Genomic DNA, 23097 nt, shown 5'->3' with positions numbered 1-23097 from the left:
ATTTCAATATCAATATTATACCAATACATAACTACTTCGTCTGTATTACTCTTTTTTTCTGTCCTTGTTCTGCTTCCCCTTATTTCCCTGCTGGGGATCAATAAAGGTTTGGTTTTTTTCCCCCACAGCTTTATTTAACAGAAATGTGTACAAAATATATCAGGCAAACAAGAACACAGAAACAACAAACACTAGCACAAATAAATTGACATTCTACACAGAACATAATAAATAATAATTAATAATCATAATATAAATACATAAACAAATAAAAATCTAAATTACTACTACTACTACTACTACTACTACTACTACTAATAATAATAATAATAAAAAGAATGGACATGGACAGAAACCAAAACAAGCAAATGAAAATAATTAATATTCATATCACATGCCAAATAAGTTTTAATAGTCTAAATGTCTGTAGATTTTTTGTTATTTGTAAGACTGAGAGAGGAAAGAGCTGAGTTGAAATGAATCAAGAAAGAATAAAAAGAGGAGTGTGAACCTTTTTTTGTAGATAAAGAATTTCCCTATTAAGATAAAAAAAAACCCAAAAATATAGTTCAAATATTTGTTACTTGAATCATCATGATGACAAATTTTATCTTCTTATAAGTGATGTAACAATTATTAAAAACATTCATTGTAACATTGCACTGAAAAAATAAATAGGTTAAAGTTTCATTAGCCTGCCCAAAGAAAAAAACAAGAGTTTTAAACATCTATATGCCTGGAAATTATAGAATTTACAATAAAACTGTTTTATCTTATTATCTTTTATTGTAATAAAAACATCAGCTTTCATCTAACAGCTCCTTTCATCAGCCGCGCTCCAGCCAATCAGCGCACGCCTCTCCTGCCACCCGGACCAATCAGCGCTGTCCACGAGGTTCAGCTCCAGAGGAGGCGGGCCCTGCCCACCCCGGCTGAGATTTCCCTTCGACCAATCAGCTGTTGACAGTTGACAGGATACGTCAAACATTCCCTCCCGCCGACCAATCAGCGACGAGCAGGGAGGCGGTTCTTTACGCTCCCAATATCCCATGTGACGCTCCTCAGTAGTTCCCAGGCGGTCACATCCGAGAGCCGGAGGTGAGTAAAGACACCGATAAACGTCACTTTTTACGGGGCAACACAGCGGGAGAGAAACGTTTTCAGAGAAACGTCAGTTCATTCAAACTGTTTATGCGCTAATTATTTAAATAACGTCGGTTTTTAGCGGTTAAAAATAAAGCTCCGTGGTTCCAAGCATGCTGTTAGCATAATGCTGAGCGGCTAATTAACTACAGGTGAATTCAGCTAGCCTGTTAGCCTGCTGCGTTGGCCTTTACTGATATTTACATTAAATATTGTTATTACATATTTTAACGAGACTAATCTTTCTCCGAGTGTACACGAGTCTGCTTATGTTTATCTCAAAGAAAGTTGAAGTTTATCTGGTTCGAGTTTCGTTTCGTAAGCAGCTAAAGCTAAGCTAGCTGAATGAGACGTGTTCGTAACGGAGAAAAGTTGTTTCTCAGAGGACACGTAAAAGAGATTATTGTGTTGATAAAGAACATAAATGTCAGTTTAAATATTTATATGATGTGGTGTAAATGCCACTCTGTTGAAAACAAATGAATGAGTGTGTGTCGGAGGTCAGTTAGCATGTTAGCTTCATCTGTCTGCCAAGCCTAGTTATGTTTTGCAACCAAATGTCAGATACAACACAAATAACTTTATTTGCAAACTGTTTAGGATAAATGTGCAAAGATACTAAATATGTTAGGCTGGATTTATGCTGAAACAAGTACAAAAGGTGTGAAGCTGCCAACTAATGATTATTTACAACCTGTCAATTAGTTATCCTGAGTAATCATTGACTTTTAAGCGTTTACTGCAATTTACTTGTTCCAAGGTGATGTCTGCTGACCCCAAAATACATTAAATTAAAATGGATTAAAACAAGAGAATAGCAATAAAAAAATCTTAAGAAAAGAGCTGTAACATGGGATCATATTTGTGCTTGTTTAAATGTCTAAATAATGACAAAATAATTCCTAATAATTTATAAAATAATTCATTTATTATTAAAAAAAAATGTATATGTAATCTACTTATTATTTCAGATTTGAAATGATGCACAAGACATCTAGAATATTTCTTTTGGACTAAATAGTGCAGTCTGTGGGCTTTATTTTTATATTTTACTCTGTACCACTATGTAACTTTACCATAAACATAACACTTTAATGAAAACACACAAGTACAAAATATATAATATAATGAATACTACTTAAATTGATGAAAGGTTCAAACTCAGAAGCTGTAAAGGTGAATTTATGTTGATTTGCTTATTCAATTAATTCTAAAAGTAATAATTAATTGTTATTAATTATAACAATTAATATATTATTTATATTAATAACATATCCCTCTGCTACTCTTTTTTTCTTTTTTCTAAACATCATATCCTGTTAAACTGTTCAATTTATGTCTTTATTGAATTACTTATTTGCTTTGTTGTTTAATGGCTTCATAAGTATCCCTGCAATAAAGTCTGTGGGTCGAGAAAATTTTGTCCTCTTGAAATTAATTGTTGGAAATAATGTCAAATGCACATAACAAATTCCCCCAAAGACCCCAGAGTGATGCATTTTCTTATGTCTGACCTTGTGTATGACACCAGAACCCGTTTGAATAAATTATGAGATATTTGGCACAGAGTCAAAGATCTGGAAATGGGTCACACTAAAATCTATGTTCAGTTAGCAGTTGTCACAAATTCTCATATTTGAAAAGCTGGAAGCTGCCTCCCTTTTGACTTATTGATTGATTGCTAAAAAGTGTGTTTTTGTAATTTTTCCCCTCATGTCTTGAAATACACTAAAACTTTTTAAAGACTTTAGGTCGTCAGCTAAAGCTTCAGCCTTTAGCAAAGTCAGAATTAGGTTTGTGTGTCAGAAAGTGGCTTTAATGCTTTGACTCACAACCTGGTGTTGGGATCTGGTCTCTCAGGTGAAGCCGGCTTCAGCCCGACTGGTTCGACCTGCTGGTTTCTGTCAGGATTATTTATGTGTTGCATCAGGACACCACCCGCTCTGATCTGAAGTTATTCAGATGGAAACCAGCTCTACAGATAACTGGGATTACAATATCTCACCTGAGTTTCCTGTTGAGCAGCAGAGTGAAATATTTAAACAGTAGATGGCAGCAAACTGTGGCTTTTTACACATCTGTTACATCTTTAAGCTTCGATGCTTAAACTTTCTTACTTGAAAATTATTTTAAACAACATAAAGACCACAAAATAAATTCATGTAAAGCCATTCGGATTTCAGTCACTACATTGACACCAAAATAAATCCTTATTACATTGAGTCATGTAGTCTGAAGTTTGAAATGCAGGTTTGACAATAAAGTTTCCGTGCACCTGGAGTTCAGCTGCTCCATCTGTGCCCAGAGTGCACTCTTTACTCAGAGACTGTCAATAACCGAACAGTGTAAATATTCCACAAGTGCTCCTAATTAATGGTCCAGCTCCAGGAATATAAAATCAGTACGTGCTGGCTGATATTTTAATTGTGGCAGTCTGCCACAAATATATGAATGTGTGGGATTTGTGCATTTAACTCAATAAATATGCTGAGAATGTTTATCCATTTTGTGAAATGATTGTCGATAAGTCATGAAATCCATCAGTAAATTTTTCATAAATTAGTATTTTGCAATTCGTGCTTAAAAAACAGATTAATAAACATTTTCATTCGTTTATATAATTATCGATCAGCAGTTTGGTTTCTGCTTGATAACATGTTTATACATTTTTCTTATAAAGACACAGGTTTTTAGAAAATTTATTCAATTTTATTTATATTCTCATGTTTGTTGTTCATTGTGACCAACGCTTTAGAGTCTTTATTTTGGATGCACAATGAAAACTAATGTTTTAAAAGTGACACTGTCTGAAATAGAAATGCTTTTATAATAACAAAATAATAGTATTTACTGGTATCTCAAATAGCTGTCATGCAAACTGTCCCTGGAATTTTATATTTGCAGGAGAAAGATACATTTTTTAAAGCAGCTTTTGACACATATTTTGAATAATTAAGCTCACTGGACGTTTTAAAGTAAGTGCTACAGGGAGAGATGAGTGACAGATTCACAGTTGAGAAACACAGTCAGTCAGTCAGTGTTCACACTTCATCGTGACGAGGGCTCCTCTGTGTTTATTTCCGTTTAAATAGTAACCTGCCCGTCCTGTCTGTCTGGCAGTTAACTGATGCAGGCTGATAAAGATTCATTACACTGTTTTGATGAGTGGCTCACAGCACTGTTACAGTCCGTTAAATCATTTTCATGGCCAGAAGTTACTCAACATGATTTAAATAAGAGGCTATTCTGTGTTTAAAAAAACGTAGTCAAATGAATCATTTGTTAATTTTATCTTTTACCTGAATAAAATACAGTAGAGTCTGGTGAAGCATCATCAGCAACATGTGTTTTTTGTTCTAGTTAATTAAAATGATGAATAATAAATACATTCATCTGCTTTTTCATAGCATCCATGTGATTAGTAACATAATTAATATTTTGCAGAAGCATTTTGAATAATTTGAATTATTGTCACAACACCGACATCAAGTTAATTAAGATTTTCTGTTTAAAAAAAATGATATATGTTTTATAATTAACGATATTTAGGATCTGATTTGTCAGAGAATATATAAACATGAATCTGAGCAAACATTGTTCTCAGTTTGTAGTTATTTTATTGCAAAAAAGCCAGATGTTTTGCTGGTTTCATCTTATCCAGTATGGAGATTTCTGTTTCCTATCACAGCAAATCAAATGTCTTTTGGTCGTAGTCATTTAAAGATGTCTCCTTGAACTCAATCAAAAGAATCAATCAAACATGAACTGATGATAAAATATTATTTTAGTTGCAGCCTTTATATCAAATGTTTCCCATATTTTGCTGCTGCAGACACATCCTTCCTCAGAAAGTCCTGTCTCCTCCCATCAAAGCCAGTTATAAACCAGTGTAGTTATCAGACTGTGAATCAGAGGACTGGCAGATGTCCTGCAGGCTAAACGCACTCTAATATCAGATTAACCGTAACTCCAGACCTCCATCAGTCTGAGCGGAAAACGGCAACTTCAGCTGGTTTCAGTCCGCTGATCAAGACTGACTGACTGGTTTTATCAGCCACTCAGAGCCCCTAAAAGCCCATTACTGTCACAGGATGGTGGAAAAAAAACATATTTTAACTTATTTCAATCCAACATATATGTCCGGCTGCACCACTCATTTCCTCGAGCTCACCCAGTACAGGCTCAGTGGTTCGATTCCCAACCTGTGGCTCTCCGCTGCAAAATCTCTCCCACATTTATGTCTGACCAGCTGTCCCATCAATAAAAAGCCCAAAAAACATTATTTAAAAAAATAAAAAAGTGTCATTTTTCCACTTTAAAAGTTTTCACTGCAGCTAATTCCCTCAAACGCCACGTGGTCGCCGGGCCAGACGGCTTTGATGCTAAGCTAACGGCTAGTGCTGCAGGTGGTCACAGTCATCACTACGCTGCGGGCTGTTAGCCAGGCATGCTAATCCCGCTGCAGGTTAATCTGATTAGCTCGCCAGCAGTCTGCTGAGTGAGACGTGAAGCAGGTTAACACACTCAGCTGATCACCAGAGAACTGAATCAGGGTATTAATCTGCATGTGTTCAGTAGAGCTGGGTGGGTACGTGGTGCTTTAAAAGGTTGGGGCGAGGGCCTCAAATCTCAAGCGCTATCCTTAATCGATTACCGATAAATTTAATAATCAATTAATCGTCATTTAGAAAAAAACGTATTTCTTATTTTGCTTATTTCAAAGAATACTAAATGCGTTTTTACCTCAATCAAAGCTCAAAACACCTATTTTATATTCTTTAACAGCATTGCATCAAAAAATTGATTCAATTTCACATGTTCGATTAAATTCTTAACGAAAGATTAATCGGTCATTGATTAATCGTTATCACCCCTAGTAGGGACCGAAATAACCCAGTTCCAAGTATTATCTAAACTTCTCCAGTCAAATATATCTGCATTTGATCCTTTTGAATTCAGAGCTAAAAAAACCCAATCACCACAAGCGCTGTTCGATTTAATGCAACGTGTGATTGGCAATCCGTCGTCACGATGGATAGGATTTGGTAACGATGTCACTGATGGTTGGGTTTAGCGAAAGAAGCACATTGTGAGGTGTAGGAAAAAATCTCCGAACTCCCACGAAAGTCAGTAGTTTGTGGGACCCGTCCACCTCCCCACCTGCTCGCCCTATAACCTAACTGGTGCACCTTTATATCAACGCTGCGACCTGACGCTGTGCTTCAGCGTGTCATTAGCACGGTTACGGCCGGCTACGTTCTCACATGACGCCGCCCTTTGACGTTGCATGTGGACGCGCACATAATAACAATGCTGCTGGTTTTGTCCCAGCGCGTCAAGCTGTGTTTCGGTTGGACACGCAAGGTGGCGTTTGGCGTCATTCTCGTACTTCGACAGCACTAACAGGACGCATTTGATGAGTTCAGGGTGAGAACACGCTGGGCTGAACTACACGTGAAATTTTACGCAGCTAAATGTTTCCGATCACATGATAAAAATAAAGGTATAAAATGAAGGAAAAGCTTGGTTTTAGTATCGTTTTAAGGATACTGGCATTGGTACTCTTTATCAGAGAAGTGAGAAATTATTTTCAGGTTATGCTGAGCCAGGGCTTTATCAACTAAAGAAATTTGAGTCGGAGCCTGTTTAATAGTTCAGATATTATAAATTTTGGTTAAAACGTAAGACGGACATAATTAGCGTACTTTTAGGGACATGTAAGTGGTCGAGATATTTCCTTCAACAAATAAAAACATTAAAATTATTGTTGTCGTCCCAAAAGTTAACAGCTGATAATCAAACCAATAATAATGCAGAGCCCATCCTGCAGCATTTAGGTCTTTTATGGCTGTAATTAAAATATTAAATGTAATCATATCTTAAGCAGACAGGAGAATATATATTTATTATGTTTCGGCATATTTAAAAGTCAAAAAGAAAAATATTTTGCGTTTCATTGTTACTTTGTTTACAAAAAATATGACCGTGGGAAATTAACCAGCTGTTATTGTTTTCACAGTTCTGTGAATTACACGTTATCGACCCTGAACTTTTCTACAGACGCATCCGTTATTTACCTGTAAACAGGAAGTTTGTGTACTGCCTGATGTCTGTATAAGTGTGTGTGTGTGTGTGTGTGTGTGTGTGTGTGTGTGTGTGTGTCTAATGAGTAACCTGTAGCCTCCACAGTGTTAATGTGCGGAGTAAATTGACCGTGGTGTGTGTGTGTGTGTGTGTGTGTGTGTGTGTGTGTGTGTGTGTGTGTGTGTGTGTGTGTGTGTGTGTTTGTGTGTGTGTGTGTGTGTGTGTGTGTGTGTGAGTGTGTGTGTGTGTGTGTGTGTGTGTGTGTGGGGCGCTGCAGTAATCCCGTGGGGTGTAATATCATTAAGGTTGCGTGTCCTGTGGGTGCTGGTTGCTCACTATGGCAATGGACGGTTGCCAGAGAAAAAGCACACATTAACAGTGTGTGTGTGTGTGTGTGTGTGTGTGTGTGTGTGTTAATGACGGAGAGACGTCGTTTGTTACCGTTGTCTATGAAACAGTTATTTATAGAAAGTCTGTGGAGAGTTTGTCGAGCTCTAAAGTGCAGCAGGAGACGCGGGCTGTTGTGAAACACGAGGACAACATGAGGACGTCCCGCTGACGCTGATTAACCTGCTGAGAGTGAAAACAAACAGCTGCGACAGATGTGCTCACTCCTCCTCCTCCTCTTCCTCTCTCTCTCTGCAGACTATGGATCAGAAGGTCGGGTTGTTCGTTCTTCTGGCAGCGGGCCTCCTCTGCCTCAGTCTGGCCCCCGTGTCTCGGGCCGAGGACTTGGTGGAGGACGGTCTAGGCGATGACATGGACGTGGAGGACGAGCTGGATCTGGGTTTGGCCGGAGCTGAGGAGGAGGAGGAGGAGCTGGAGCTGGACGGAGACATGCAGGATGAAGCTCCAGCTGCACCTAAAACTCCACCCACACCGAAGGTAAGACTCAAAATAAGACAGTTACTCGTACAGCTGCAGTACTGAATGTAGTAGATGTAGTACTAAATGTGGTAGATTTAGTACTTAATGTAGTCGATTTAGTACTGACTTTGTCGATATGAGTGGAACAAAAAAAGCGTTTCTGCTCTGTGCACAGCTATAAAATGATAGATACTTTTGTTGGTGCTAAACTGTCAGAATGAGTTGATGGAAGAAGATAATCAGTAGAAAGCTCCAGAACATTATTGATTGGACCGTTTTGGTCAAAGGTTGTGCTTTCAGTACATCCGTCAAATGATGGCATGTTTTAATTTCATTATTTTACATAAATAAGCAGTTTTGAAGTCCATATTGACACGGTAAAGCAAGTCTTACCAGATTGTCTTGATTAAGACCAGGATTGAAAACAGCCTTACTAAAAATGTCTTTCCTTTGCATTTAAAAGAAAAAAATCCTCATTCATGTGATAACTTTATGAAAATGATCTTGTGTACATTGATCTGCAAAAACAACCGAAAACGCTGCAGTAAGTCAGTTTGATAACAGAGCAGTGAACTGACCTGCTGACCTGCATTCACACTGAAAACCACCATAAATACCCACAAGACCTCAAACTGATAACAAATAAATGGTTAAATGGTTATTCTTTTTTTTTTATTTTAAACTAGAATCATTCAGTCCAACATTACAGAGTCTTAAACTTTGGTTAATTAATCTTAAACATGATCTGAATAATTTCTTTGTTTTCTTCACTAAACAATTTAAAGAGCACTGTGCCTAAAAAAATAAACATGAGTTAGTTTTTTAAGAAGCCAGGAGATTATTATTAATGATTTATATTAACACTAACACCAGTAGTAACTGATTTATTCGAAATTTAGCAAATTGAAGTTAAAAAGAAATAAAGCAGATTGTTCTAAAATACTGTTCAGCACATTAACAAAGAGCTGACTGTGTTTTATCTCTAACATGATCTGAAAATTTAAGTCTCTTTTACACCAGTTAACTCGAGTGATATTAAAGCCGGAGGGTTAAACTGGCAGCAGAAATGAAACTTAATGTAAACAAACCGGAAATCTTTCCTGCAGTTGTTATTAAAGTGACATTTGGTTAATCAGCGGACGTCAGATTTCCGGCTGCAGGAACTAAAGGAAATTAATTAATTAATAAATCTTCTATTTTTTTCGTAAACATCGACTCTGTTCTTTCGTCTTCTGCCTCTTCGTGTCCAGGTGACCTACAAGGCTCCAGAGCCGATGGGGGAACATTTCTTCGCTGAGTCTTTTGACCGGGGGACACTTGACGGGTGAGCGGTCTTTGGTGTTCAGATTTTAAATATGTGGTTGAGTCATCAGAATAATAGCTGTTTTTTTCTCCGGTGTGTTTTGGGAGCTGCTGGTTGATCAGGTAACTGAACTCACCTGTGTTTTGGTTTCAGGTGGGTGATGTCCAGCGCCAAGAAGGACGATGCTGATGAAGACATCGCAAAGTATGATGGTAGGTGCAGATCTACACTATCGTGTTGCAACGACAAGTTTTTTATTTATTTTGTTACTATTATTTATTAAAAAACAATAAAACAGAGGTTATACATATCAAATAATAAATACAGAGAAAGCAAGAATTTGAGCACCAATATTAAATATCTGATCTGATGTGCCATCGGACTGAAGCCAACCACGTCAGTAAGTCGCCTCAGGTGTCACGTCTGTAAAGGTTTTTTTTTTTTTGAAAAACAAACAAAAAGAAGTTATCGGTATCTTATCAGATACGAGAAGCTGGAAATAATCATTATCGTGCATCACTGCCATAAATCGATAGTTTGCTTTGGAGAAATTGTGAACGTACTGAGACATTTGATGAACGTCAAAATTAACACTAATACAGTTATTAACAATATTCAAACGTTTGTGAAACTGAAACCATGAAATGTTTTTCATTAAAAATCATTTTAAACATCAAAGTAGTTTAACATTAATTTACATGATGATGATGATGATGATGATGATGATGATGATGATGATGATGATATTGACAGGTAAATGGGCGGTGGAGGAGATGAAGGACAGTAAGCTGCCCGGTGATCAAGGTCTGGTCCTGAAGTCTCGAGCCAAACATCACGCCATCTCCGCCCAGCTGCTGCGACCTTTCATCTTCGACAACAAGCCGCTCATCGTCCAGTAAGGACCCAAAACGATTCCTTTTTAGCAGAACTACTTTTAAGTGACTTCTTGTTGGTTGCTTTTTGTGCTTTTATTTTATTTTTTACGACTTTAAATAATGCTTTTATTTTATTTATTTTTTAAATGCTTTTATTTTGGTTGTTTTTTGTGCTAATGCTTTTATCTTGTAGAACTTTGAGATTCGTCCAAAATGTAAAGTGCATTACAAATAAAATCTATTATTATTATTTGTATTCGTAAGAAGACAACATTCTCCTTTTCTGACTTCTTTCACCTGTCGAGTGTTTTCATCGCTCTCGTCTCTGTCTGTCCTCAGGTACGAGGTGAACTTCCAGGCGGGTATCGACTGCGGCGGCGCCTACGTCAAGCTGCTGACTCAGACTCCAGAACTCGACCTGGTCAGTTCGAAAACACGAGAATCACCCAGAACTTCATCTGTGCTTTCTGAGACAGTTTTCAGAAAATATGTGATTAGATTTTTCTGAATGCACGAAAAAATGCATTCAGAAACTGCAACTTTAGAAAATTCTGACAGTGTAAATATTTTTCCCCAAATCTGCAATATGTTTGTATTTCTCCAGCTGTGAGTTACTCTGTTGTTGTTTTTTATGCATTTTAGTTTGCTGTTTTAACTTGAGCTCTTCCACCACAATGGCAGCTTGAATATTGATGCTGGTGTTTGATACAAACCCACATGTTGATGTTTGTGTTTATTGTTGCATCACTTTTGCATGAATTTGAGTTTTCAACATTTCATGATTGAATTTGACGATGCAGAGGTGTAACGGAGACTTTAAACTCCAACAGCAGCTGAATGAAGTCCCGTGTTTGTGTTTCTTTAGGACCACTTTGTGGATAAGACTCCGTACACCATCATGTTCGGACCCGACAAATGTGGCGAGGATTACAAACTGCACTTCATCTTCAGACACAAAAACCCCAAAACTGGAGAGTACGAGGAGAAACACGCCAAGAAACCCGACGCCGACCTGAGGACGTACTACACCGACAAGAAGACTCACCTGTACACACTGGGTAAGACACACACACACACACACACACACACACACACACACACACACACACACCTGTACTAAGAGTGGGTGATATATTGAATATACTCGAGGTATCGCGGCCTGTTGAACTCTTTTATTCCCACAATACACTTTTCAAAAAGCAAAATAGTCATCACCTTTTTAATATAGCTGTGTTTTTATTGATCTATAGAAAGGTTGTTTTTTGGGATTTCATGTGAGTCTCATGGGTGTGAATGCTTTTTCTTGCTGTTTGAGCCCCCGACCGAAGGCAGTTTTCTGTCAGTGTGTGATGGACAATAAAGTTTTTCTGAATCTTGAAAAGTATTCTCCTGCCTTAAAGCCCACGCACGTTAAACGACCTCTCGCCTCTGTGTCGTCCCGCAGTGGTGAACCCCGACAACAGCTTCGAGGTGCTGGTGGATCAGACGGTGGTGAACAGCGGCAGCCTGCTGACAGACGTGACCCCCCCTGTGAACCCCCCCGCTGAGATCGAAGACCCAGACGACCAGAAACCAGAGGACTGGGACGAGAGGCCCAAGATCCAGGACCCCACCGCCACCAAGCCCGAGGACTGGTCAGTACACAAAAACTCACGCTGCGCTGTGTTGATGAGCTTTGAGGTCGTAAAGTGGGAACAACGTGGAAGTTACCAAGAAGATGTGTTGCATTTAAACAAGTTTATTTATATTTTTCATGTCATTTTATTTTTATATCTATTTTATAAAGTATAGTTTTGTATATTTTTTATATTTAATCTCGGTCACTCTCAACAGTTAACATTAACACCAAATTGCACTTTACATGTGATCAAAGATTAATATTTAATTTGTGAATTCATTAAAAAGTTTCGTACTTTTGCACGCCATGTTTATGCATTTATCACCTCAAGTCGGCAACTCGTTATAAACTCGTTATAAACTCGTTATACTCATCTGACATGCTTTTTCATTAAAAGTTCGCTTACTTGCTGCAGCTAATAAATGCAAAATGTGGAACTACTAAAAGTAAACGATAAATAACTAAATACATATATTTTTACCATCAATTGTTGACACTGTTTCCATGCTATCCGGTATTTCTGCTGCCCTGAAAAATCACCCAAACGTCACAACTTGATTTCTCAATTCCCACTCGAAATTATGACTTTGGAGGTCCGTTCATGTGCTCGTAACTCATAAATTCAGTAAATACAAAATTTCTGAGCGGGGCGCGGGACATAAACACAGACTGTCCTGCTGTCCATCATTTGGTCTGTTGCTGTTTGAATCGTCTCCTGCAGTCAGAGAAGTTGTGATCAAACACTGTGTGGATCGGACGGTTTGGATCATTTGTTTATACCTGCGTACAGATGCAAATTCAAACATTTTAAAGGCTGAAACCATAAAAAATCAAAATGTTGAGCATTGATTATCTGTTTGTTGACTAGTTTCAATAAAAGCAGCATGTTTATCTGCATCATTTCACCTCATTAAGGCTGTCTGACATACAAAGCTGAGAACAGCCGTGCTTGTGTTATCTTAAGATCACAAATTAATTATTTTGTTATCTTGAAAAAATGAGCTTTGTTAATGAAATATTAACCACTGAATCTTTGGCTATTAAAAAACAAGATTTTCTGCTCTAATTAAGTTACCGCAGCAAACAACTACACGTTTACGCCTCACTGTTCAGTTCTGAATCCTCTGACTGTCAGGACAGTGATCCCGATGGCTGAAATCAGGTGATCAGATGAACCAGGCACTCATTTTCGACTTCTCCATAATCCTCCTGTGATCTCGTAAACTATTGTCTTCCTCGTGACGTGGTATCTCATCTTGAAAATCAGCTTTTTGTTTTTGTTATTGCAAAAATAAGGCTCAAGATAACAGAATAATTAACTTGTGATCTCAAAATAAATTAAAATTGCAAGCACGCCCGCCCTCGGCTTCGGTACTGGCACCCATAAATAAGTGCCAACAAACTTAATTTTGAAGCATAAAAGTTCATCCATCTTAAAAATAGCAGTATGTCAAAACATTTTCCACTGAGTCCATTTACCAGTTTATATTTATGACACTGTTAAGATGATTATATTTCTGTCGGTTTGTGTGTTTGATTTTGCACCTTCTTGGTAATCTTTATTGTTTCTATTTTAATTTATTTTATTTTATTTTATGTTATGCACACTCTATAGGTGCTCTGTCACAGTCAGTCATTGACATATCCAGGCTGTGATGATGGAAAAAAATAAATACTCGCTTGCAGTATATTGAAAATAATACATCATTTGTGTGTTTTTTCTGTTTAAAACATAGTGGCATCATGACAAAAACGTGACATTTAAAGGGTTAGAATTCTGAAAATTAATGAATATTTGACATATTAGGACTGATGTTGGTTTTAAATATATATATATATTAATGTATAATATTTTTTAAAGCCTGATATTGAAAAGTGCATTTTGTGTGATGTGAGTGTGAGTAATATTAAAGCGAGCCCTGAGGGTTAAGGGTTAAGGTATACATTCAGTTTCATTGTGCAGTAATGTAAATGTATATATTTGTGTGCAGGGACGAGGATGCTCCTGCTCAGATTGCTGATGAAGACGCAGTGAAACCAGACGGCTGGCTGGACGACGAGCCTGAGTACATCGGAGACCCCGATGCCGTCAAACCCGAAGACTGGTGAGTCATAACACGGCGACCTGATGTCGTTTCAAAGCCAGAAGACATTTATTCAGTTGTAAATAAAAACTTCACACCCTGCTCACCTGTGTGTCTCTGCTTCCTGTCCGGCAGGGACGAGGACATGGACGGAGAGTGGGAGGCGCCTCAGATCCCTAACCCCGCCTGTGAGACCGCCCCCGGCTGCGGCGCCTGGAAACGACCAATGATCGACAACCCCAACTACAAGGGCAAGTGGAAGCCCCCCATGATTGACAACCCCAACTACCAGGTGAGTTTGTAAACTCCTCCCACAGCGAGACGTTCAGGTGTGTTTGGATTTATAAAAAATAATCAGGTGGAGTCGCTCTGAGTGAACCCTCAGGGACTGTTTGGAGCATTTCACACACTTTTCATTCCTCATTTTTTGAGATAATTGTGTGTGTGTTGATGCATATGTGATAAATGTAGTCCAGATTGTGTATTTGAGTGTAATCAGTGAATTTGCAGCTCAGCTCCTACAATAAGTCTAAAATACACTGTGGAAACTAAATAGTTACATTCAGACTGTTCAGGTGAAAAAATGCTCCATTGAAACCCATTCAAACTGACATTTTTGATCCCACAGCCATCAGAGCAGAAAAACAGGACTTGTATTATTTCTGGGTGTCATTCTGGGCTTTTGACTCTGAATTTGTCATTTTGACTATTTTCCACCTGATGAGGTCATTTTGACCATATTTGGCTTATGGAGGAAATACATGCTATTTCCACTAGGTGACCTGTCACAGTCAATGTAGCTGCTGATCACTGACATATCCCAGACTGTCAGCAGCTACACTCACACACTGACATATCCCAGACTGGGATATTCAAAAAATGCAAAAATTGCATGTAGTATATTGATAATACTTCAGTTTTTCATCTGAAAACATAGTGGCATCATGACAAAAACCTGACATTTAAAGGGTTGAAATTCTGGAAATTAATGAATATTTGATATTTATGATTAGGACTGAATAAAATATAAAAAATAAACTCAGTGAAAGTAGAAAACAATATTAATATATGATATTTTCTAAAGCTTTGTTTTTAAAAAAGAGCATTTTGTGCTCAGAGTGATAAGAGTGTGTGGGTAATGTTAAATTGTGCCCTAACGGTTAATTCGTGACCTCGTTTTTTTCCTCAGGGCGTTTGGAAGCCGAGGAAGATCCCCAACCCGGCGTTCTTTGAGGACCTGCAGCCGTTCAAGATGAGTCCGTTCAGCGCCGTGGGACTCGAGCTCTGGTCTATGACCTCCGACATCTTCTTCGACAACTTCTTCATCACCAACGACCGCAACACCGCTGAGCGCTGGGCCACCGACGGCTGGGGGCTGAAGAAGGCTGCAGAGGGCGCCGCTGAGGTGAGTGCAGGAAGGGAACGGCAGAGCTGCCTACAATAAGGCACGAGGTGTGGTAGTTTTTGTGTCGTTGATCCATGTTTCTGCCTCTTGTCTTAGAGAAATGACAGCTTACGCGTGTTTCCGGTTGAAAACATTGATTTTTTTGTGTTTCTGTTGTCGTTGCAGCCCGGTCTGGCAACTCAGATGATGAACGCTGCAGAGGAGCGCCCCTGGCTCTGGGTCGTCTACGTGCTCACCGTGGCTCTACCGGTCGTTCTCATTATCGTCTTCTGCTGCACCGGAAAGGTAACACACACACAAACACGCACACACACACACACACACACACACACACACATTCTGTCAGTTTGATAAATGAATCCTTTTATTTTGAGGGAAATGCAGTGATGCGGTGGCTTAAACTTCAGAAGTCAGAAATACCAAGTTAATCTTCTGAAACCTGAGGAAATTGGCTTGAGTTCTCTCAAAAACACAAGAAAAAGGCAAAAAGCAACTTAAGAAAACAATTATCCAAAAATTAACAAAAAAACAAAACAAGTGAAAAGTACAAGAATATTACCAAAAAATTAGGAGAAAAAAGAAGAAAAAATATTTTTAAAAAATGAAAATAAATCTGTAAAATAATTTCAAATAATTAATTACGTTGACAATATTAATGATGACGTTATGATGATAATAAACTTTATTTCTATAGCACCCTCCAAGAAATGTAGCCCAACGTGCTTTACAAGAAAGACATTACATGAACCAAGTGCTTCACATGAAAAGACATAAAGACATAAAAGCTGTCCTCTGACTCTTAGAAAGTTCTTTTCATGCTAATTTTAGTGCTCGTGAATTACATTTTGTCTCCTTTTGTGTCTCTGTCTGCAACTTTTTGTCCTCTGACTGTTTTGGCCTTAGTTCTTAATCTCAGTGGAACCAACCTTGTTAAATAAAAGTTAAATAAATAAATTAAAACAGAACCTGCATGTAAAAAAATACTTTTTGGACATTTTCCCTAGCTTTTTGGAAAAAAAAAAGTTATTTTTCAAATCTACTAATCTCTTGTAATGTGCGGTACAGTTCTTGCCGAGCTGCTCACAGCCTTTTTTCTTGTTTTCTGAAAAGAAAAGAAACCATTTCGCTCAGGTTGAGGTTTTGAATACTTCTGAATGCAGTGCATGAAAACTGACGAAGTTTCAAATCTTCCTGGAGTGTTGTGTGAAGCGTCCTGCAGCCTGTGGTCAGATGTCTCAGTCTGGTGTGTGTGTGACTGTCCACAGAGGTCTTCAGGATCAGATCAGGGTCAGTTGAGTCTCACCAGCTTACAGGAAGAGTTAAAGGAAGCTGGACGTCCAAACCGACCCAGCACCGCCTCCTCAGGCCCGGTGACTGACGCTGCCGTTAGAGTAGCTTCATGTGTTCGTGTTTCTGTGCTGCTGGAGTCTGTTCAGTTCTGTGGTGCCGTAGTTAAGACAGAAATCTTCATTTTGTCCTTTCTTGAGTTTTCGTGAAGCGTCTTTGCTCTTCAGAAACAACCATCAGATCTGTTACGTGTAGATTTAAAATACTCGAAACTGCTATTTTTGTGTGTCAGATGCGGTGTTGGATTGTTTTCTTGTTTTTATTTTTGCAGAAGAAGAGCACAGCGACGCCGGCCGCAGAGTACAAGAAGACGGACGAAGCTCAGCCCGACGTGAAGGAGGAGGAAGAGGAGGAGGAGGAGGGAGAGGAAGAGGAGAAGGCTGAAGAGGCAGAGAAGAGCAGGCCAGGTTAATAAAACATCCAGATTTTAGGAGGCCAGGGTCCATGGATCCTTAAAACATCTAAAAAGGCATTTTATTCATTTATCTACAAATAAGGCCTTAATTTGTATTCAATCTTTCCTTTTCAAAAGACTTAAAAATGCTAAGACATTGGAAAAATTATATTATGAGTCTTTTTCTAACATTGGGGTGTAAAATCTCAAAATAAATGGTAATGTCAATTTTTCTTTTTTTAAATAATTTACCAAATTTACCATCACACAGCTTAGGACAGAGGAACCAACTAAACAACACACATATACATTTACAACATCCAATCGAATGAAAAATTAATAAATCTTTATAAATAAACAGAAATAAATGTTTTCAAGGTAAACCAAATGAATACTGTTTTGACAACATAATATGTTAATTGTTTTTTACTTGTTCAATTAGGGAAAAATTTTCACTTTAACGTTTAACTTGACCAAAAAAAAGTCATGTTTGATGTTGTAGTCAACATCTGGATACATTTTTCCCTGACCCTAAATTGATCTCAGTTCATGTTTCTCTTTTTTCAGATGTTGTTTTAAAATTTCTCTTAAATTTAAATCCGAGTGGCATAAAAAAATAGTCTAAAATGCATCTGTCTTTAAAGTGTAGGAACCCTGGAGGAAACTCTTTGTTGGATCCTCACTGTGGTCTCTGCTGTCTGTTAGTTTGTCTGATTTATTTTTCCTTTTGTTTTAGCTGCAGAAGAGAAGAGTGACGAAGAGGAAAATCCTGCAGAGAAAGAGGAAGAGGAAGCAGAGGAGGAGGAGGAAGAGAAGGAGGCGACAGCTGAGGAGGTAAGGAGACGAGTTTTCATGAGACAGAAGATGTTCAGGGCCAAAATTTTAAAGTTTCTGCGGTCTTAAGTCAGAGTTATGATGTATTCAGATGCATTTATTTGAGAAGTTTTTGGGTGTAATTTGATTAATGTTGAGAAGTGGTTAAAAAGACAGATTGGTCAGGTTGAAAACAACTCACTTTATTGACTAAAGCAGTGTCACAAGCAGCTCTTTCATTTAGACCACTGTGATGCTGTTTGAATCACCTTTATGACACAAATAAGGATATTTTTCTGTTAACATTTTGAACTGAACTGACTGACATTTTTCATGACGGGAATCAAATTGAAAGCAAATCAAAAAACACAAAATTGTCCAGAAAACAGGCAAGAAATGCCAAATATTTCCCAATTCTGTTGGAAAATTAAATATATACCTGTAGATAATGTAACTTTTTCACTGGACAAAAAAAGTTCACAGTAACCATTTGGGCAAAATAATTTTTAATTGCAACTTGCAAGTGTTTGAAGGTGTACCTGGGCCTCCACATTCAAGCTCTAACTTTCTCAGAAGCATTAATACGAATAATTTTATATTGAGTGGTGGAAATGGTGCTCAGATCTGCGTCAGTGAAGGTAGAGACACCCCAAAGTAAAAATCTGAATTACCAGTAAAAGCTCTGATTAACCATAATAAGTGAGAGATAGAAAAAAGAGGCCACCACCAAAACATTTTCACTGTCCTCCATGCTGCTTTCCACTGTTGACTCACCTATTTTCTGGCTTGTCTGTGAACTCAAACACGACCAAAACACAAAAAAAACAAAAACTGAAAAGCACAATCGTCTGCTGCAGAGCCTTGTACACAGCTCAGACCCACTTTTAATGGTTAAGGAGTCTATGGCCAATTTCAATTTTAAAAAAAACAGCGTAAATGCACTAATTTTGGTGGAAGAGTGGGAGGAGACTAACATCAGCTTTAATAGTTTATCTCATTGTAAAAAACACTTAATTCAACCTTAATAGAAATAAAAATCAATAAAAGCATCTTGGTTTGTCTTCCCAACGATCACCAACTCTGTTTGGTTTGCTCAAAATAATCCCTTAATTCAGAGTTAAGGCCTTTGTACATTGTTTTTAATGTTTTTTTGCTTCCTTGCTTCTCTCCACTGTCTGCAAATGACGTTGTTTTGGGCATCAGCTGTGATCTCCGTGTTTCTCCGGGCGAATGACTTTGACCTCTTCTCTCCTCTGTAGAAGTTGGAGGACGACGTTCTGCGAAGATCTCCCAGGAACAGGAAGGTCAGAAAGGACTGATATCTCTGAATCCACAGCCCTGACCTCAAAACCTCCTCCCATCTCCCCCTGCCCTAAAATATCTCCCCCACTTCCTCCTACTCCTCTTCTTCTACTTCTCCTCTGCTCCGAGGCTACGAAGCCTAAAAAGGAACCGTGGAAGCAGCGAAGCCGACAGGAAAGTAATCGAGACCTCCGATGTGGACGCCTGCTCATGATGATGATTCCAGTGTGAACAGGACTGAGTTAGCGAGATTTAAAGGAATTTTTTTGTTCTGAAAGAGATTAACTGAGATTAACTACAACTTCCTGCATCATTCCTTAACAACACCTGAGCAAACCCACGGGACCGTCCCGTCCGCCGCACCGCCACCCGCTCACCGCCCAGCGCCATCCTGAGCTACCCAGCCCCACCCTGCACAACAGCATGCTAATTAGCTCTGAGCTACCTGCTAGTAAGTCTTTTGACAGATGGAAATTTGGCTATAAACACCTGCTAGTTAGCCCGCAATCTGAGTTTTTCTGCTTTGGCTAACAAAAGTCTGCTAATTAGCCACTTTGAGGGTGCTAATTGAGCTAATAATGGTCCGAAATTATCCAACCAATGCCAATTAAACCAACATCCAACAGTTTTGCCAATTAGCTCACCAACAGGCTGCTCTCAGCAACTTTGTAATAAGTCTCCAGACAAAATTTGCCATCAACACACAGTCATTAGCCCACAGTCTGAGGTAACCTAGCGTGATCCTGCTTTCCTCTATCAACAGACTGCAAATTAGCCTAAAAAGTTAGCCACAAGCTTTTGGGGACCGTCCTTATCTGCCAAAAGTCTTGTTAAATAGCCATTAGCTGAGTATCAGGCTGCTTATTTGGCTAACAGGACTCCAAATTATCCAACAAACAGTCGGAGAATTCATCAGGCAACACTTTTCGAATTAGCTGGCTATCAGTTAGCTAGTTAGGCTAACATTAGCTCGAAGTATTCAGCAGCCAGAGGTCTGCTAGTTGGCTCACTGTAAGGGGGCTAATTGGGCTAAAAGTGGCCTGAATTAGCCAATAATTAGAATTTGCCAATCAAAAATTACAAGTTAGCTCAACAACAGTCTGCTCAGTAGCTCACTGTCAAGTTGCTAATATTTGTCCACATTAACAAACAGTTGGAGAATTCACCTACAGTCTGCTAATTAGCACAATCTCAGGCTGCTGATTGGGCTAACATTGATCCGAATTAACCAACAAATATTAAAATAAATCGCCAACTAAAAGTCTTGCCAATTCGCTAAACAGGCTGATAATTACTCGACTTTTGATAACTACTAGCTTGTAAGCAAAATTTACCAGCTAACGGCTGATTTACTAGCCTCTGTGGGAGATTTATTACCCCACAAATTCAGAGAATAAACCCAGCAAAAGTGTTGCTAATTAGCCTCCCAGCCTGCTAATTAGCTCATGAGCAACTTGGTGGTAATCTGGCTACTTGTACTACAATTTTAAGTCGTCTGAGCTAATTAGCATCAACAACAGGCTGCTAACAAGCCTGCAGATGCTGTAATCTACTTACCAACAATTAGCTAATTAGCCTGCTAAGAAGCAATTTCATCTACTAACAGTTGGCGCCTAAATTTTACAAATTAGCTAGCTAGCATCCTAAAGTGGTTAGCCACTATGATAATATTTAAAACTAAGCTGATGTGTTTTTTTTTTTTGTCATGTCTCATTTTCTTGTTATTTGTGTTTTCTTTGAACGCTGTTAGCTCCACACATGGCGCTCATGTTTCTTCTGTATTTCTGCTGTTTTATCGTCCTGACGGCAGTGACGGGGGGAAAGGTCAGAGGTCAGATAAGCTGGAGAGAAATCGTTAAATTTAACTGTAAGTGTCAGTTGCAGGTGTGCGAACTCGTCAGATCGTAGCAGCAGATAAGCTTCTGATAACGACCACCTCTCGTATTTTTGACGACACATGGAAACTTCATAAATCCAGCTATTGTCTTGGTGTTTTTGAAGCAGGACACTTTGGAGATATGAGGTTTCACCCTCTCATAGTCCATTATTAATGTACATTTTTACTCCATGTGCGTTCAACGGCTCCTCTTCGTTTTTCATCCAAACAAACACGACAGCAGCTCGTTAAACTCTCCAAATGAAGTGTATTTTCAAGATTTTTGTGCCTGAGTTTGCTCTGTTGCAGATTCAAAATGAGGATCTGAGATGGTTTCACAACCAACTTCAGCTGCATAATTATGTTGATTAATAAGGAAACTCCCTGCAGTTCCAGGTGTTTTATTTTTGTCATTTAAGTGTTTATTTAAGTCTTTGGATTAATCAAACATCATATGAAGAAAAAAATAGACAAATATAAACAATACCATCTTCTTTTTAAAAAAAACAAAACAAAAACAAAATATAACAAAGGATATAATCATTTGTTTCATTAGGTGATATTAACTAAAAAAAAAAAGTAAAATAAGTCTTTCTACCTTAACTTGTGATAGTCACCACGGAGTTGCTTGTGCACGTCTTTGTTACATGCAAACTCATCTCTTACTGCTTTTCTTTAATTCATGGTGTTCAAAGATATTTCGGTCAGTAAAACGAGCTGCTGTCGTCTTTTATTCGGACTTAAAATTCGTCACGTCAGCAGGTGGACGGACACCCAGCCCCTCTTTCATCGACCCCATGTGAAAAGAAAAAAGGCACTAAGTGGAAAAACTCAGGCGCTTAACTCTCCAACCCGTCCACCTGCGGCACCGCAAACACCTCCAGCGACCTCACACGCTCTCCTACATGAATCCGTGTCGGAGTTTAGCCCCATGTTTGAAAAGAGACGGCACTTGAGCGTGACAAAGTTTATTCTTGACTTTGCTGAAAACAAAATCTGGACTGAAGTTTCAATCACTGGCTTTTTTTCAGCGTCTGTTTGGTCTTTATGATGATCACAACTTTAATGAACTTTACCCGCTGATGAAGACCATGAGATGAGGTTGAAAGCTCCACAAAAAGCTTGTTAAAGGACCTTGAGTCAAGACAAAACAAAAACTCAGAAGTTTATAAAAAATGTCAATGCATCAAACCCAAATTTCATATCACTGCTGACATTTATTCTGCATTTTTTACCTGATCAGATGTTTAAAAAAAATGTTCATTTGTCGTGCGCTTTTTATGCGCATACGACATTTAATTATGTCATCCGTAGAAACGGCCAATCACAGATGTTTTCAAGAGGAAACTAACCACCAGGTGTCACCAAAATTAAATCAGAGCTGAAATCTTAAAGAATTTTTAATTTAATCTATTTCCATCTGCTGCTGCTGCCTGACGACCACCAAAAACCGGCAAAGTTTGGACTTAAATCCTAAAAACAAAATATCTTTTTGTAGTCTGTGACCTCCTTGACCTTTCCCGTCGCGCCACCATCAGAACATCTTTCCACTCGTGGTAAAAACTCTTTTGTGATCACGAGAAAAAATCTATGAACTGTAAAAAAAAAAAAAAAATCCTAAATTATGTTTTTTATGCATTATGAAATCATCAAAGGATTATTAATGCAGAAGAATCACGAATTGTAAAGAGGTTTTCAGTGTGAGCGAGCGAGCATCATTCTGTGGCGTCCGTGTACAGTTTTAAAAAAATATCTGAAATAAAACTGTTTTTGTGAATCTTGACGGTGTGTGGAAACAGAAAAATAACTACATTAGTCCAGTCTTGTATCCATCATGTTTATTGTGTCCTGTTTGTGTCATGCTTCAGTTTTCAGGACAGTTTTAAAGATCTAAAAATTGGTTGTTTGTTGATTGGAGTTCAGGACAGGATTCCCGCCAATGATGAGCAAGCTGAGTAGTGATTGGCTGATGATGTTTTGACAGGC

At 38.4% G+C, this 23097-nt stretch overlaps 1 protein-coding gene across 1 annotated transcript; it reads left to right on the top strand.

The window, feature by feature from the left end:
• Positions 1 to 962: 962 nt before the first annotated feature.
• Positions 963 to 22894, top strand: canx (calnexin). The gene is made up of 15 exons (XM_042492942.2): positions 963 to 1098; positions 7873 to 8112; positions 9345 to 9418; positions 9551 to 9609; positions 10151 to 10292; positions 10612 to 10693; positions 11138 to 11330; positions 11717 to 11906; positions 13882 to 13995; positions 14110 to 14266; positions 15164 to 15379; positions 15545 to 15664; positions 16998 to 17133; positions 17857 to 17954; positions 19193 to 22894. The coding sequence occupies exons 2-15, from the start codon at positions 7876 to 7878 to the stop codon at positions 19250 to 19252; spliced, it is 1878 nt and encodes a 625-aa protein (XP_042348876.2). The 5' UTR covers positions 963 to 1098; positions 7873 to 7875; the 3' UTR covers positions 19253 to 22894.
• Positions 22895 to 23097: the final 203 nt, after the last annotated feature.

This window comes from Plectropomus leopardus, chromosome 8 (genome assembly GCF_026936395.1).
Source record: "Plectropomus leopardus strain MGB_pleo_1.0 chromosome 8, ASM2693639v1, whole genome shotgun sequence".
Lineage (NCBI taxonomy): Eukaryota > Metazoa > Chordata > Actinopteri > Perciformes > Serranidae > Plectropomus > Plectropomus leopardus.
The sequence above is the reverse complement of the archived record's forward strand: the minus strand, read 5'-3'. Positions and strand labels throughout refer to the sequence as shown.

Bases quoted from the DNA above. Each gene is read 5' to 3' on its own strand.
- canx (XM_042492942.2), top strand. From the start codon at position 7,876: ATGGATCAGAAGGTCGGGTTGTTCGTTCTTCTGGCAGCGGGCCTCCTC. The intron at 8,113-9,344 runs GTAAGACTCAAA...CTTCGTGTCCAG, and splicing joins AAACTCCACCCACACCGAAG to GTGACCTACAAGGCTCCAGA. The intron at 11,907-13,881 runs GTCAGTACACAA...ATTTGTGTGCAG, and splicing joins GCCACCAAGCCCGAGGACTG to GGACGAGGATGCTCCTGCTC.